The 16,001-nt window shown below is 45.3% G+C and overlaps 1 protein-coding gene across 2 annotated transcripts in view; it reads right to left on the reverse strand.

The window, feature by feature from the left end:
• Positions 1-244: 244 nt before the first annotated feature.
• CDON (cell adhesion associated, oncogene regulated) overlaps positions 245-16,001 on the reverse strand; it is a 115,135-nt gene continuing 99,378 nt past the window's right edge. For both annotated transcript variants that reach the window (XM_083163543.1, XM_083163542.1), the window contains exons 12-20: positions 14,329-14,529; positions 12,848-13,029; positions 12,522-12,630; positions 11,531-11,653; positions 11,040-11,264; positions 10,224-10,474; positions 9,999-10,078; positions 9,462-9,698; positions 245-3,690 (exon numbers count right to left, since the gene is read on the reverse strand). In XM_083163543.1, the coding sequence (XP_083019669.1) occupies positions 9,464-9,698; positions 9,999-10,078; positions 10,224-10,474; positions 11,040-11,264; positions 11,531-11,653; positions 12,522-12,630; positions 12,848-13,029; positions 14,329-14,529 (1,406 nt within the window). In that variant the 3' untranslated portion in view covers positions 245-3,690; positions 9,462-9,463. The remainder of the gene's footprint in view (positions 3,691-9,461; positions 9,699-9,998; positions 10,079-10,223; positions 10,475-11,039; positions 11,265-11,530; positions 11,654-12,521; positions 12,631-12,847; positions 13,030-14,328; positions 14,530-16,001) is intronic.

Consider the following 16,001-nt stretch of genomic DNA (forward strand, 5'->3'; position numbering starts at 1 on the left):
CAGTCCCCAAAGCAAGATTTAAAGGTCCTAACTAATTTTTTTTTCATTTTCATAAAGAGATCAATATCTTTAAAATCCTCAAAAGTGGAGAACAGACAACCTTTGTGCGCCAGGCAGTAACATACCGCAAAACACGTAGTATTGCACCCCCAAATTTTAGGCCAACGGTGGACTAACAGTACAATAAGGGGTCTCATTCTCTGCTCACCTTATATCGGAGAATAAACAGAACCAGACCCGGGGCTGTATATTAGCCATCTGTATTTTTAATAACATTATCGTACAATATAACCAACAAGATAACAGTCTTGTAAAAATACTACAACAGGAACATTTATGTACAAGGAATATTACAGCTTTTCTTTGCTTATTTTTTTTAGGAAAATAATCTTTCTAGACAAGAAATAACATTTTATCCTCTGAAAAACAAAAAATAGGCAGCAAACTTTTCAAACTCTGAGTAGAAGACTCCAAGTTTTAGTGTATGTACAGGACTAGAGAAGGCGGCAGCACAGGTAAGCGCGGTGGTACACTTACAGGAATGGAGGGAAAGGCAGTGCGGGGGGAGGGGTGGTGCACATACAGGACTGGGGAGGGTGGTAGTGCGGGGAAGCAATGGTGCACATACAGGACTGGAGATGGTATCTGTGAGGGGTAAGCAGTGCGGCACGTACATGAATGATTAGCACAGGCAGTGATGGTAATATAAGGGACTAGTCTATATGAAATGCAGATCAGACATAATGTAGGACAACAGAATGGATCACCGTTAATATCAATAACCGAATACTGAGCAATTTGAAAGATTTTGGACAAGTTAATAACCTGAAAACTTGCAGGCAAAGGCAACCTGCGGTTCTCCAGCGACTGTGGGACTACAAGTCCCAGCATGCCCAGTAACTGCAGACAGTGACTCTGTACAGTAAACCAAATAATGACCTTTGTGTATAATGTCATATTTCACCTGCTTAGCGCGGATTAATTGTGTCTAAGTGCTAATTGTAGACCCCCACCCCCCTCCTAGCACACAGTGCGGTCCTGGAAGTCTCCTGGCTGGGACCGAATGATGGCAGAATGTTCTGGGAACATAAATCATCCGAAAAGTTACCACTAAATGCGAATGTTATTATTGCGTTATCTCCGTAATGAGATGGAAATTACAACAAAATGACAATTTTAGGATGTGCAGGAAAACCACCAGAACGGACATAAAATACCTTTATATTCATTAGAAGAAGATTTAATAATAAATACAGAACCAAGTTTGGTTGCATATCGCCATTTGTGCACGTTCCTCGTCCTAACCGTTACAACAATGGGGGATATTTATGATTCTATTCCAGTTCTATCGTCAGTAATACAATAGCGTCCCATCATTTGCAGTTTAAAAACATTCACAACGAATGAAAAATGATTTTCTGCACCTCCTGCTTTCGGCCTAAAACCTGCGCTGTGATAAACAGCAACCAATGAGAAACTAGCTTTCACTGGACTGCAGAAAGCTAAGAGTGAATTGGTTGCTATGGGTTACACACCACATCATTGTTTGTTGCTTAAGCTTCTGTAAGCCTGAACAGATTATGATAAATGAGTATACAGTATCACCACCACGGCAATATCCAAGTCTCCTGGTTATTTGTGGACTACGTCATTGATAACATCTAGCTGCTGCCCATTAGATAAACAGAACACGGATTGGCGAGCGAGCCGGGCTGCGCCATAAATACTACAATAATACAGGACACTTACAACAGCGCCATCATAGAACATTACAGAACAGCAGCTAGACGAGAGAGCGAGATATATGGCATTTTCATACGATTATATATAAACACTGCGTTGTGGCCAGGAGGAAACGCTTTCGCTAGATGAACCGACCCTCGGGTTAGAGGGAACTATAATCCACAGCGTCTTTACCGAAACGCACAGAATGAGACGTGCACAAAGCTATTATTCCGCTGTACGGGGGGGTGATCAGGAAAAGCTGGACCGGCTTTATTTACAATATGATACAGGTCTATTAGAAAAGATCTTTTCCCAAAGTCCCATGAAGGTTTGCGTTGTCCGGAATCATCGCTCTAGATATCGTCAGCTGCCACTGTAGCGGAGCAGAAGCTACGCGATATATTACGGGAAACGCAGCAGTAAGCCGGACGTTACCGCTAGTGGTGTGTAGATGCTTCGACAGAGCGACTTATGGTGCCCATCTGTATATTCAGCTGTAGCCTAATTCTAACAGACCTCTGCAACGGGAGAACCTGGGAGACTGACACGGACAGCGTGATGACGAGCGCACAGTATACGTACCGTGGATCTGTACAGAAGTAGGTCATCACTGATTATTACAACAGTTAGTGCATAAGTAATATTAAATATATATATTTTTTATAACTTAATCATATATAACAAAGGGCAGAGTAAGGACTAAAGTGCTTTTCTCTACCGCTTACTAATTAGCGTTTTCCCATGCCATTCGGCGGAGACACGGTCCCGTACAACGGGTCCCTCAGGAAGGCTGTCCTACGTGTAGCACGCGTTCAGGGGGACAAGGACTGCGCCATGTTGAACCATAATAGAGGCCACAGCTAGATCATTGAACGGTCCACATAACGGTGACCGGCTGTTGGGCATATTCGTCAGCTTGATGGTGATATATTCAATAAACGTGAGCTGTTATTAGAAGGAAAACGACAGTCAAAAATAATAATTAAAAAAATTTAAATTATTGCCAGGTAATATATTGGATTCCCGAACTCGGCCTGCTGCCTGATATCACCCCTTATAATAGGAGCCATATACCATTGCACAATCTGTTACCATGTAAACAAGCTGTTCCTATCCATGGTTACAGCGGTTACAACCGAGCTTCCGAGACTACAACCGCCAATTTCAGGCAGAAGTAGCCGATGACAAAATGTGGACTTTCTGCAATATCTTCTGACTGGTCTTCTCCTTCCACCTCATCTGGGAAACGGAATCCCGTTGTACAGACTGCGCCGCCTCCTCGTCTCCTTGTTCATATGCGGTCGATCCGAGCAGGTATCGGACAGGGCGATTAGCGGATAGGTAGCAACTGAAAATATCCCATATTTTACTCTGCAATTATCCATTTTTCTTTTTCTTATAAATATGTAGAAAGCAAAATGTAAATTTAAAAAAGAATAATGTATCCTTGAAGGAAATTTTTTAGCATTGGCCGTACGATATCTACAGCTGTCTCCTGGAGGCAATTACTCATCTGCGACCTACCACTGAGTAGTGAGGTATTCTGTACCTCGCGGCTCGGCAGGGTCACAAATTCCTAGTGAATTCATATGCTGGCTGCTGTTTAGGTGACCAATGTCCTGGTCTGCTGCAGCTCTTCTTTGTGACTGGCGTTTGGGCTGTACCGCGTCTTCAGGCATTGTCGCCACATCCATGTTATATTAACCAAAAGGTTACTACATTTTGGATTCCAAAATAGCGGGGAGAAGGCAGGGTCTCCTCATCTGCGGTCACATGTGGATATGGGGTCGTACAGCCCATTCCTCGTTGAGGCCGCTGGTGTCGGAAGCTGCTGATGAAGGTTAATGCTTGAGTTGTCCAACGTCCCACGTTTTGTTCTCATCAAAGTTCTTTGAGACACTGGAAGGACAATGGGAATTTCGGGCAGCGTGGTGCCATCTTCTGTTACACTGTATCACCGTTCACCTGTAAAATGATATCATTAGGATGACTGGACCTTCTCTCCCCAGGAATGTAAACATCCAAACCAACATAATATGGGCCCATGCTTGTATATAATGGAGATTATCTATCCCATGCACGGTTCTGTACTATACAGGAAGTTCATAGAACAGACCTAGAACAGTAGGAAGATCATAGAACAGACCTAGAACACTCCTTTCTTAAAGTGACTGTAGTATTCTTTCTTATCTACACACCTAGAGCACTCTCCTTCCTCTACGTGACTGCAGTATTCTCCCATCATCTACAGTATTCTCCATGCAGCTACAGACCTAGAACACTCTCCTTCCTCTACATGATGACCGTATTCTCCCATCATCTACACCTAGAGCACTCTCCTTCCTCTACGTGACTGCAGTATTCTCCCATCATCTACAGCCGGGGTCCTCAAACTATTTTGCTCTGGGACCCCATTAGACAATAAAAATATTTACGGGACCCCAGCAAGTTACTGCAGAAGGTCATCACATCACATATGTAGTCAGCAGACAGCACATACATGGCAGCATTGTGGAGGCACACAGTGATGTGAGAAGTCTAATATAACAGACAATTCAACAGATTGTTCAGACTCCTTAAATCACTGACAGATTAAAAAAGTCATCAGTCTGATGGTCACCAACATTGAGTCGCTACCCCATGCTAAGCAGGTGGGGACCCACAGTTTGAGAACCGCTGATCTACAGTATTCTCCATGCATCTACAGACCTAGAACACTCTCCTTTCTCTATGTGACTACAGTATTCCCCATCATCTACAGCAGGCATGGTCAAACTATGGCCCTCCAGCTGTTGTGAAACTACACATCCCAGCATGCCTTGCCATAGTTTCAGCATTCCCTAACAGCAAAACTGTGGCAAGGCATGATGGAACTTATAGTTTCACAACAGCTGGAGGGTTATTCTTTGGCCATGCCTGATCTACTGACCTAGAACACTCTCCTTCCTCTACATAACTACAGTATTCCCATTATCTACTGACCTAGAACACTCTCCTTCCTCTACATAACTACAGTATTCCCCATCATCTACAGGCCTAGAACACTCTCCTTCCTCTACGTAACTACAGCATTCCCCATCATCTACACACCTAGAACACTCTACTTCCTCTACAGACCTAGAACACTCTCCTTCCTCTACGTGACTACAGTATTCCCCATCATCTACAGACCTAGAACACTCTCCTTCCTCTACGTAACTACAGCATTCCCATCATCTACAGACCTAGAACACTCTCCTTCCTCTACGTGACTACAGCATTCCCATCATCTGCAGACCTAGAACACTCTTCCTCTACGTGACTACAGTATTTTCCATCATCTACAGACCTAGAACACTCTCCTTCCTCTACGTGACTACAGCATTCCCATCATCTGCAGACCTAGAACACTCTTCCTCTACGTGACTACAGTATTCTCCATCATCTACAGACCTAGAGCATTCTTCTTCCTCTACATAACTACAGCATTCCCGTCATCTACAGACCTAGAACACTCTCCTTCCTCTACGTAACTACAGTATTCTCCCATCATCTACAGACCTAGAACACTCTCCTTCCTCTACAGACCTAGAACACTCTCCTTCCTTTACGTAACTACAGTATTCCCCATCATCTACAGACCTAGAGCACTCTCCTTCCTCTACGTGACTACAGTATTCTCCATCATCTACAGACCTAGAACACTCTCCTTCCTCTACATAACTACAGTATTATCCATGCATCTACAGACCTAGAACACTCTCCTTCCTCTACGTGACTACAGTATTCCCCATCATCTACAGACCTAGAACACTCTCCTTCCTCTACATAACTACAGTATTCTTCCATCATCTACAGACCTAGAACACTCTCCTTCCTCTACATAACTACAGTATTCTCCATGCATCTGCAGACCTAGAACACTCTCCTTCCTCTATGTGACTACAGTATTCCCCATCATCTACAGACCTAGAACACTCTCCTTCCTCTACATAACTACAGTATTCCCCATCATCTACACACCTAGAACACTCTCCTTCCTCTATGTGACTACAGTATTCTCCATCATCTACAGACCTAGAACACTCTCCTTCCTCTACATAACTATAGTATTGTCCATCATCTACAGACCTAGAACACTCTCCTTCCTCTACGTGACTACAGTATTCTTCCATCTACACACCTAGAACACTCTCCTTCCTCTACATAACTACAGTATTCTCCATGCATCTACAGACCTAGAACACTCTCCTTCCTCTACATAACTACAGTATTCCCCATCATCTAAAGACCTAGAACACTCTCCTTCCTCTACATAACTACAGTATTCCCCATCATCTACACCTAGAACACTCTCCTTCCTCTACATAACTACAGTATTCTCCATCATCTACAGACCTAGAACACTCTCCTTCCTCTACATAACTACAGTATTCTTCCATCATCTACACACCTAGAACACTCTCCTTCCTCTATGTGACTACAGTATTCTCCATCATCTACAGACCTAGAACACTCTCCTTCCTCTACATAACTACAGTATTCTTCCATCATCTACACACCTAGAACACTCTCCTTCCTCTACATAACTACAGTATTCCCCATCATCTACAGACCTAGAACACTCTCCTTCCTCTACGTGACTACAGTATTCTCCCATCATCTAGACTCCTTCCTCCACATGATGTCAGTATTCTCCCATCATCTACACCTAGAACACTCTCCTTCCTCTACGTGACTGCAGTATTCCCCATCATCTACAGACTCCTTCCACCACATGATGTCAGTATTCTCCCATCATCTACACCTAGAACACTCTCCTTCCTCTACGTGACTGCAGTATTCCCCATCATCTACAGACTCCTTCCACCACATGATGTCAGTATTCTCCCATCATCTACACCTAGAACACTCTCCTTCCTCTACGTGACTGCAGTATTCCCCATCATCTACAGACCTAGAACACTCTCCTTCCTCTACATAACTACAGTATTCCCCATCATCTACAGACCTAGAACACGCTCCTTCCTCTACAATATTTCCCATGCATCTACAGACCTAGAACACTCTCCTTCCTCTACGTAACTACAGTATTCTCCCATCATCTACAGACCTAGAACACGCTCCTTCCTCTACAGACCTAGAACTCTCTCCTTTCTTTACGTAACTACAGTATTCCCCATCATCTACAGACCTGGAGCACTCTCCTTCCTCTACGTGACTACAATATTCTCCCATCATCTACTGACCTAGAACACTCTCCTTTCTCTACGTGACTACAGTATTCTCCCATCATCTACAGACCTAGAACACTCTCATTCCTCTACGTGACTACAGTATTCCCCATCATCTACAGACCTAGAACACTCTCCTTCCTCTACATAACTACAGTATTCTTCCATCATCTACAGACCTAGAACACTCTCCTTCCTCTATGTGACTACAGTATTCCCCATCATCTACAGACCTAGAACACTCTCCTTCCTCTACATAACTACAGTATTCCCCATCATCTACACCTGGAACACTCTCCTTCCTCTACGTGACTACAGTATTCTCCATCATCTACAGACCTAGAACACTCTCCTTCCTCTACATCATCTACACACCTAGAACACTCTCCTTCCTCTACAATATTTCCCATGCATCTACAGACCTAGAACACTCTCCTTCCTCTACGTGACTGCAGTATTCTCCCATCATCTACAGCAGGGGTCCTCAAACTATTTTGCTCTGGGACCCCATCAGACAATAAAAATATTTACGGGACCCCAGCAAGTTACTGCAGAAGGTCATCACATCACATGTGTAGTCAGCAGACAGCACATACATGGCAGCATTGTGGAGGCACACAGTGATGTGAGAAGTCTAATATAACAGACAATTGAACAGATTGTTCAGACTCCTTAAATCACTGACAAATTAAAAAAGTCATCAGTCTGATGGTCACCAACATTGAGTCGCTACCCCATGCTAAGCAGGTGGGGACCCACTTTGGGGTCAGGACCCACAGTTTGAGAACCGCTGATCTACAGTATTCTCCATGCATCTACAGACCTAGAACACTCTCCTTTCTCTATGTGACTACAGTATTCCCCATCATCTACAGCAGGCATGGTCAAACTATGGCCCTCCAGCTTTTGTGAAGCTACACATCCCAGCATGCCTTGCCATAGTTTCAGCATTCCCTAACAGCAAAACTGTGGCAAGGCATGATGGAACTTATAGTTTCACAACATCTGGAGGGTTATACTTTGGCCATGCCTGATCTACTGACCTAGAACACTCTCCTTCCTGTACGTAACTGCAATATTCTCCATGCATCTACAGACCTAGAACACTCGCCTTCCTCTACGTGACTGCAGTATTCTCCATGCATCTACAGACCTAGACCACTCTCCTTCCTCTACGTGACTACAGTATTCCTCATCATATACAGACCTAGAACACTCTCCTTCCTCTACGTAACTACAGCATTCCCATCATCTACAGACCTAGAACACTCTCCTTCCTCTACGTGACTACAGCATTCCCATCATCTGCATACCTAGAACACTCTTCCTCTACATGACTACAGTATTCTCCATCATCTACAGACCTAGAACACTCTCCTTCCTCTACATGACTACAGTATTCCCCATCATCTACAGACCTAGAACACTCTCCTTCCTCTACGTGACTACAGTATTCTCCATAATCTACAGACCTAGAGCACTCTCCTTCCTTTATGTAACTACAGTATTCCCCATCATCTACAGACCTAGAACACTCTCCTTCCTCTACAGTATTCTCCATCATCTACAGACCTAGAACACTCTCCTTCCTCTACGTGACTACAGTATTCCCCATCATCTACAGACCTAGAACACTCTCCTTCCTCTACAGTATTCTCCATCATCTACAGATCTAGAACACTCTCCTTCCTCTACATAACTACAGTATTCTCCATGCATCTACAGACCTAGAACACTCTCCTTTCTCTACATAACTACAGTATTCTCCATCATCTACAGACCTAGAACACTCTCATTCCTCTACATAACTACAGTATTCCCCATCATCTACAGGCCTAGAACACTCTCCTTCCTCTACATAACTACAGTATTCTCCATGCATCTACAGACCTAGAACACTCTCCTTTCTCTACATAACTACAGTATTCTCCATCATCTACAGACCTAGAACACTCTCATTCCTCTACATAACTACAGTATTCCCCATCATCTACAGGCCTAGAACACTCTCCTTCCTCTACATAACTACAGTATTCTCCATCATCTACAGACCTAGAACACTCCTTCCTCTACATAACTACAGTATTCTCCATGCATCTACAGACCTAGAACACTCTCCTACCTCTACGTGACTACAGTATTCCCAATCATCTACAGACCTAGAACACTCTCCTTCCTCTACGTGACTACAGTATTCCCCATCATCTACAGACCTAGAACACTCTCCTACCTCTACGTGACTACAGTATTCCCAATCATCTACAGACCTAGAACACTCTCCTTCCTCTACGCGACTACAGTATTCCCCATCATCTACAGACCTAGAACACTCTCCTTCCTCTACGTGACTACAGTATTCTCCCAATCATCTACAGACCTAGAACACTCTCCTTCCTCTACGTGACTACAGCATTCCCCATCATCTACAGACCTAGAACACTTTCCTTCCTCTACGTGACTACAGTATTCTCCCATCATCTACAGCCCATGCATTTATAGAATATGTTTAGTAATCCAGGTTACCTTCATGAGACACTTTCTTGCTCTTCGGTCTCATCATCAGAGGACGAATGTGGTGGTGTCTCCAATTCGTTTTCCTTAACTTCCACTTCTATCTGCTGAGCACACTCCGGATCGGGAGGGTTCAAGCAGCTGGGAGCCGACACAGGGTTCAGAGGTTTCATTTCCTGCTCGTCCTGTTCATGCGGTAGCCTGGCAACGCTACTGCTGACGCAAGAGCCATTCAGTTTGCTGAAGCACCTGTGGGAAGGGAACAAACACAGCAATATTATGCCTGCTGCCAGCACAGAGGAAGTGGCTTCTTCCTGTACTTAAGATGCTCTGTGCTGCTGATACCCTATCCTGCGATAAACTAGGACACACAGGAGCCCTAGCAGCAATTCAAACAACTGACACCACAAAGGCAATTAGGCGACTATTGGTAGTTGTAGGGATTCAGTCATTATGGGAAATACACCCCATGCATCTCAGAAGGATGGTACATTTAGAAGACCCCCTTCTAGCTCCTGCACCCGGGGCCAGAGCCACCCAGTCACTGACCTGTTGTTGTTGCAGCAGTTTCTGCAGTTCCGATACTCTGTCGGCTCCGTCTGGGGGACAGATGTATACAATACACCCCCCTGCAATGAGAGAGAAGCTGCATTAACCAAACAAGACCCACAGCGCGGAAGCAAAGTGCAGATTAGTATAGACCTTGTAATAACATAACGGCGCAACACCACCAACAATCCCACCCCTCCCCCCATGGGCTAAATACACACTCACGTTGGAAACACTATTGGGCGAGTGTTCATAGTCTGAGCAGGTCTCCTTCAGGGCATTAGGGCAGCTGGGATACAGATCACCATTTACTCCATTGTGATGTATGTGAGGATAGCCATTGGCAATATTCCCGTTTCCCATGAAGCCGCCATGGATGTTCCCATTGATGCGGTTTGTCCCTGGTAACGTTGTATACTCTATCATCTGCCCGTTGAGATCGGATCCTTGATAGAGGTAACCAGGCGGCTCGAACTCTACAGCAAGAGGCCGGACAGAAACATGACGTAAATGCAAGAAAACAGACACTTAATAGCGATGCGCTTATAATGCAAAGTACCCACAATAGTAATGAACGCAAAATTCACTATCCAAGTGTTCATAAACAGGGGTGCGTGTTCGACTCCTGTTCAGGTTTTAACGTGCCCGGTGCCTCCAAGGTTGCAGCCGCCGCAGCGGGTACAAATAATATAGAACGAAGGGAAGTGGCACTCGGGTCTAGGATAAATGATGACGCGTAGCCGATTTAACGGTTGACGTTTCAGCCCTTTATTCGGGCTTTTCTCAAGCTGTTTTGAGAAAAGCCCGAATAAAGGGCTGAAACATCAACCGTTAAATCGGCTACGCGTCATCATTTATCCTAGACCCGAGTGCCACTTCCCTTCGTTCTATATATAGATATATTTGGTTATCTGGGAAAAAAATAGCATTTTAAATTCACTGTTTCTAAAAATATGTTCAACCATTTGAACATCGCAACTCAGAAGGTTCCAAGACCTGTCACTATTTGCCGTAGACTGTAAACGACTTGTGGGAACTCACTGTTCATGAGAGTCTGCTGACGATGTTTCAGAAGACATATAGCAATGAACGTCATCAGGATAAGGACCATCCCGCTTAACACACAGCCAACGATTACATAGAGCATGTCTCCGCTGCGGGCCACCGCGCTGGATGAGCTGGAACTCCCCCCTCCGCCGCGATCAACGGTAGCTGGCGTGCCCAGCTCCAACACAGGGTACTCCGACACTCCTGGGCTCCTCCGTGCTGCATTATACAGAGAAGATACACAAATTACAAGACCGGCACATCTGCCTGGTGCAGGGTTCCACCACCATGCGATATTAGGAAGACTAAGATATCGAGCAATCCGTTTAGTTGGATGTAAGTAACTAAACATTGTCATAGTTGGCAGGAAGCATTGACTGATGAATCGGAACTGAACGCCTTTGTGCCTACAGTGCTATAGGGATCAATAATCCAAAACCACGTTCTGTTTATCCACCAGCCGATAACAGAGGACCGGGTCTCACCTCTAGTCTCACACATCATTACGTTGCTGAAGTCACTGGCTCCGCGCTCATTGAAACATTGCATCTTGATATCGTATGACGTCTCCGGCTGCAGGTGACTGATCACGTGATGCTGCACCGACCCTGTTTGTACACATGTAAGAGCGTTAGGAATACACATATGTTCACGGGTGAAGTGTTTGACTCATCAGTTACCGATATTGTTTTCTGCCAGCGCCCTGTTATTCAGTAACAGACGTCAATTCTCTGCATATACCGCTATATGGAGCCCTGCCACCAGTAACATCCTGCTCTCTGTGCAAAGGATTCCCCAATGTCGCCCGTAGACTAGTCGGGGACTGCAGCAGGTTGGTCGGTAATGGAGAGTCTCATACTCACAGGCAAATGCAGGTCCAGAAACCCCCCTTCTTTTGGCAAGTGGTTCAAATTAAGACCACAATAGCAATGTTATATAATAAGATGACTAGCCATGCAGTGTAAGGGACAGAGCGGACAGCGGACACCTGCACATTGCCCAGTGGTACAGTAGCAGCTTCTTTTAACTAAGTTTGCGGTGTGTGTATAAGAGTCCTTAGTGCACTGGGCCAGAGATCAGCTGTTAGGAAGAAGAGACAGGAGCCTTTACCATGAGGTGGGAGAATGCGAGCTTGTGCAGTACTGGTTCTATTAGGTTTGTGTATTTATTATGGGATGTTTAACCCTTTCCTGACCACTTATTTATATCATGTAGATGACTGATACAGCCTACACTATAGACCATGTATAGTGTTAAATATGAATGTAGTATCCAGTGTATAAAAAGACCAATGTGTACATTAATGTCTGGGGTCGTAAAGAAGTTCTTCTACTGCTCCCCCAGACTTCCGCACTGCAGAGTGGTAGATTGTGGATGGTATTTGCACGACCTCCCCCTAGGAATCCTGTGTTTGGCACTGGTAACGTTACAGCTGGCCAGTAGCACATACAGGCGATGAACAAGATGCAGGCTCACCATCTTGCAGCACGTCCCTCTTGTAGTCACTGTCGTTGTCGCTGTCGGTGGGGCGGTAGTAGACGTAGAAGCCCTGGATCGGAGTGTTGTTGTTGTTGGAGGAGGAGTACTGGTAAACAGACAATGGGAGAGGTGTCAAATCTCTGCAGTAGGAGCAGACGTGTAAATGCTGGAGAGGATTGTGGGGAAAGGTAAGAGGATGAGTAACGAGTCTACGCCAAACAATGACATGTACGCCGTCAACCCGCAGGTAATCCGGAAGCTGGGAGTCCCTGCTCCAGAGAACACCCCCCCCACAGGGTAATCAGTGATGTTACCGCACTCACCGTCCACTTCAGCATGATCTGTGTGTCTGTTACTGCCTCCGTGTGGTCGATGCGGGGACCAACAATCAGGGCATTGGGCAAACGGTTGCTATATGCAGCGACCTCATAGGGCCGGGACCCAGTACTGTGCTGACTTTCCCCGTACGTGTTGATGGCGATGACCCGGAATTTGTACATTACTCCTACGGTGAACAAGAGACAACGCTCAGCAGGTATCACAGTACGTCACACAAATAATGATCACAATACCCGGGCTCTCATAGGTGTCTGCAGCCGTTACTACACCTGGCTCTATGTTAGGGGTACCTGCAGCCGTTACTATACCTGGGTCTAGGTTGGGGGTACCTGTTACTACACCTGGCTCTATGTTAGGGGTACCTGCAGCAGTTACTACACCTGGCTCTAGGTTAGGGGTACCTGTAGCCGTTACTATACCTGGGTCTAGGTTGGGGGTACCTGTTACTACACCTGGCTCTATGTTAGGGGTACCTGCAGCAGTTACTATACCTGGCTCTAGGTTAGGGGTACCTGTAGCCGTTACTATACCTGGGTCTAGGTTGGGGGTACCTGTTACTATACCTGGCTCTAGGTTAGGGGTACCTGTAGCCGTTACTATACCTGGCTCTAGGTTAGGGGTACCTGTAGCCGTTACTATACCTGGCTCTGGGTTAGGGGTACCCGTAGCCGTTACTACACCTGGCTCTAGGTTAGGGGTACCTGCAGCTGTAACTATACCTGGCTCTATGTTAGGGGTACCTGTAGCCGTTACTATACCTGGCTCTATGTTAGGGGTACCTGTAGTCGTTACTATACCTGGCTCTAGGTTAGGGGTACAGTACCTGCAGCCATTACTACACCTGGCTCTAGGTTAGGGGTACCTGTAGCCGTTACTATACCTGGCTCTAGGTTAGGGGTACCTGTAGCCGTTACTATACCTGGCTCTAGGTTGGGGGTAACTGCAGCCGTTACTATACCTGGCTCTAGGTTAGGGGTACCTGTGGCTGTTACTATACCTGGCTCTAGGTTAGGGGTACCTGTAGCCGTTACTGTACCTGGCTCTAGGTTAGGGGTACCTGCAGCAGTTACTATACCTGGCTCTAGGTTAGGGGTACCTGTAGCCGTTACTATACCTGGCTCTAGGTTAGGGGTACCTGTAGCCGTTACTATACCTGTCTCTAGGTTAGGGGTACCTGTAGCCATTACTATACCTGGCTCTAGGTTAGGGGTACCTGTAGCCGTTACTGTACCTGGCTCTAGGTTGGGGGTACCTGTGGCCGTTACTATACCTGGCTCTAGGTTAGGGGTACCTGCAGCTGTTACTGTACCTGGCTCTAGGTTAGGGGTACCTGTAGCCGTTACTATACCTGGCTCTAGGTTAGGGGTACCTGTAGCCGTTACTATACCTGGCTCTAGGTTGGGGGTACCTGTAGCCGTTACTGTACCTGGCTCTAGGTTGGGGGTACCTGTGGCCGTTATTATACCTGGTTCTAGGTTGGAGACCTCCACAGACAGTTTGGATGGTGGGATGTTCTCTGCCACAGGTGTCCAAAGTCTTCCTACTCTTTTGATTTCAACCTTAAAAGAGGTTATTGGGGAGCCCCCATTGGCCCGTGGGATCCAGGTGACATACACAGATGTCTCTGACGCAGTGGAAATGGTGGGGCGGTCAGGGGCTTCAGGAACTATAGGAAACGTTAAAGAAATATTCAGCCAAATACATAATATACACATATTATAAAAAAAGAAGATATATGTGACTATGGCAGATCATGTAATAATCTGCATATGGGAAATATAAGGTCAGAAATGTCTCATCAGCAAATACTTACAGATCCCACTAGGACAGAGAGCAGAGAAACAAGAAACAGAGAGAGCGTGTTAGTAAGTATAGGAGACTGTTACTATATTCATAGTATAGGAGACAGTTACTGTACACACTACATATAACACCATTACCGCTGCTTGTTAGTATAGGAGACTGTTACTGTATTCATAGTATAGGAGACAGTTACTGTACACACTACATATAACACCATCACCGCTGCCTGTTAGTATAGGAGACTGTTACTGTATTCATAGTATAGGAGACAGTTACTGTACACACTACATATAACACCATCACCGCTGCTTGTTAGTATAGGAGACAGTTACTGTACACACTACATATAACACCATCACCGCTGCTGCTTGTTAGTATAGGAGACTGTTACTGTATTCATAGTATAGGAGACAGTTACTGTACACACTGCATATAACACCATCACCGCTGCCTGTTAGTATAGGAGACAGTTACTGTACACACTACATATAAGACCATCACCGCTGCTTGTTAGTACAGGAGACAGTTACTGTACACACTACATATAACACCATCACCGCTGCCTGTTAGTACAGGAGACAGTTACTGTACACACTACATGTTACACCATCACGCTGCTTGTTAGTCACAGGAGACAGTTACTGTACACACTACATGTTACAGCATCACCGCTGCTTGTTAGTCACAGGAGACAGTTACTGTACACACTACATATAAGACCATCACCGCTGCTTGTTAGTACAGTTACTGTACACACTACATATAACACCATCACCGCTGCCTGTTAGTCACAGGAGACAGTTACTGTACACACTATATGTTACAGCATCACCGCTGCCTGTTAGTACAGCAGACAGTTACTGTACACACTACATGTTACAGCATCACCGCTGCTTGTTAGTACAGGACACAGTTACTGTACACACTACATATAACACCATCACCGCTGCCTGTTAGTACAGGAGACCGTTACTGTACACACTACATGGTAGAGGCTAAGACAGTAGAACAATGTAAACATGCTTGGGATAGGAATATGAATATCCTTACAAAGAAATAAGGATTAAAAAGGGTTGAGATTACCTGAAGGATAAAAAAAGGGGCAGACTAGATGGGCCAAATGGTTTTTACTGCCATCAAATTCTATGTTTCTATGTTACAGCATCACCACGGCTTGTTAGTACAGGAGACAGTTACTCTACACACTACATGTTACAGCATCACCGCTGCTTGTTAGTACAGGAGACAGTTACTGTACACACTACAAGTTACACCATCACCGCTGGCTGTTGGACAGGAGACAGTTACTCTACACACTACATGTTACAGCATCAC

This window comes from Crinia signifera, chromosome 19, assembly GCF_055691185.1.
Source record: "Crinia signifera chromosome 19, ASM5569118v1, whole genome shotgun sequence".
In the NCBI taxonomy this organism is placed as follows: Eukaryota; Metazoa; Chordata; class Amphibia; order Anura; family Myobatrachidae; genus Crinia; species Crinia signifera.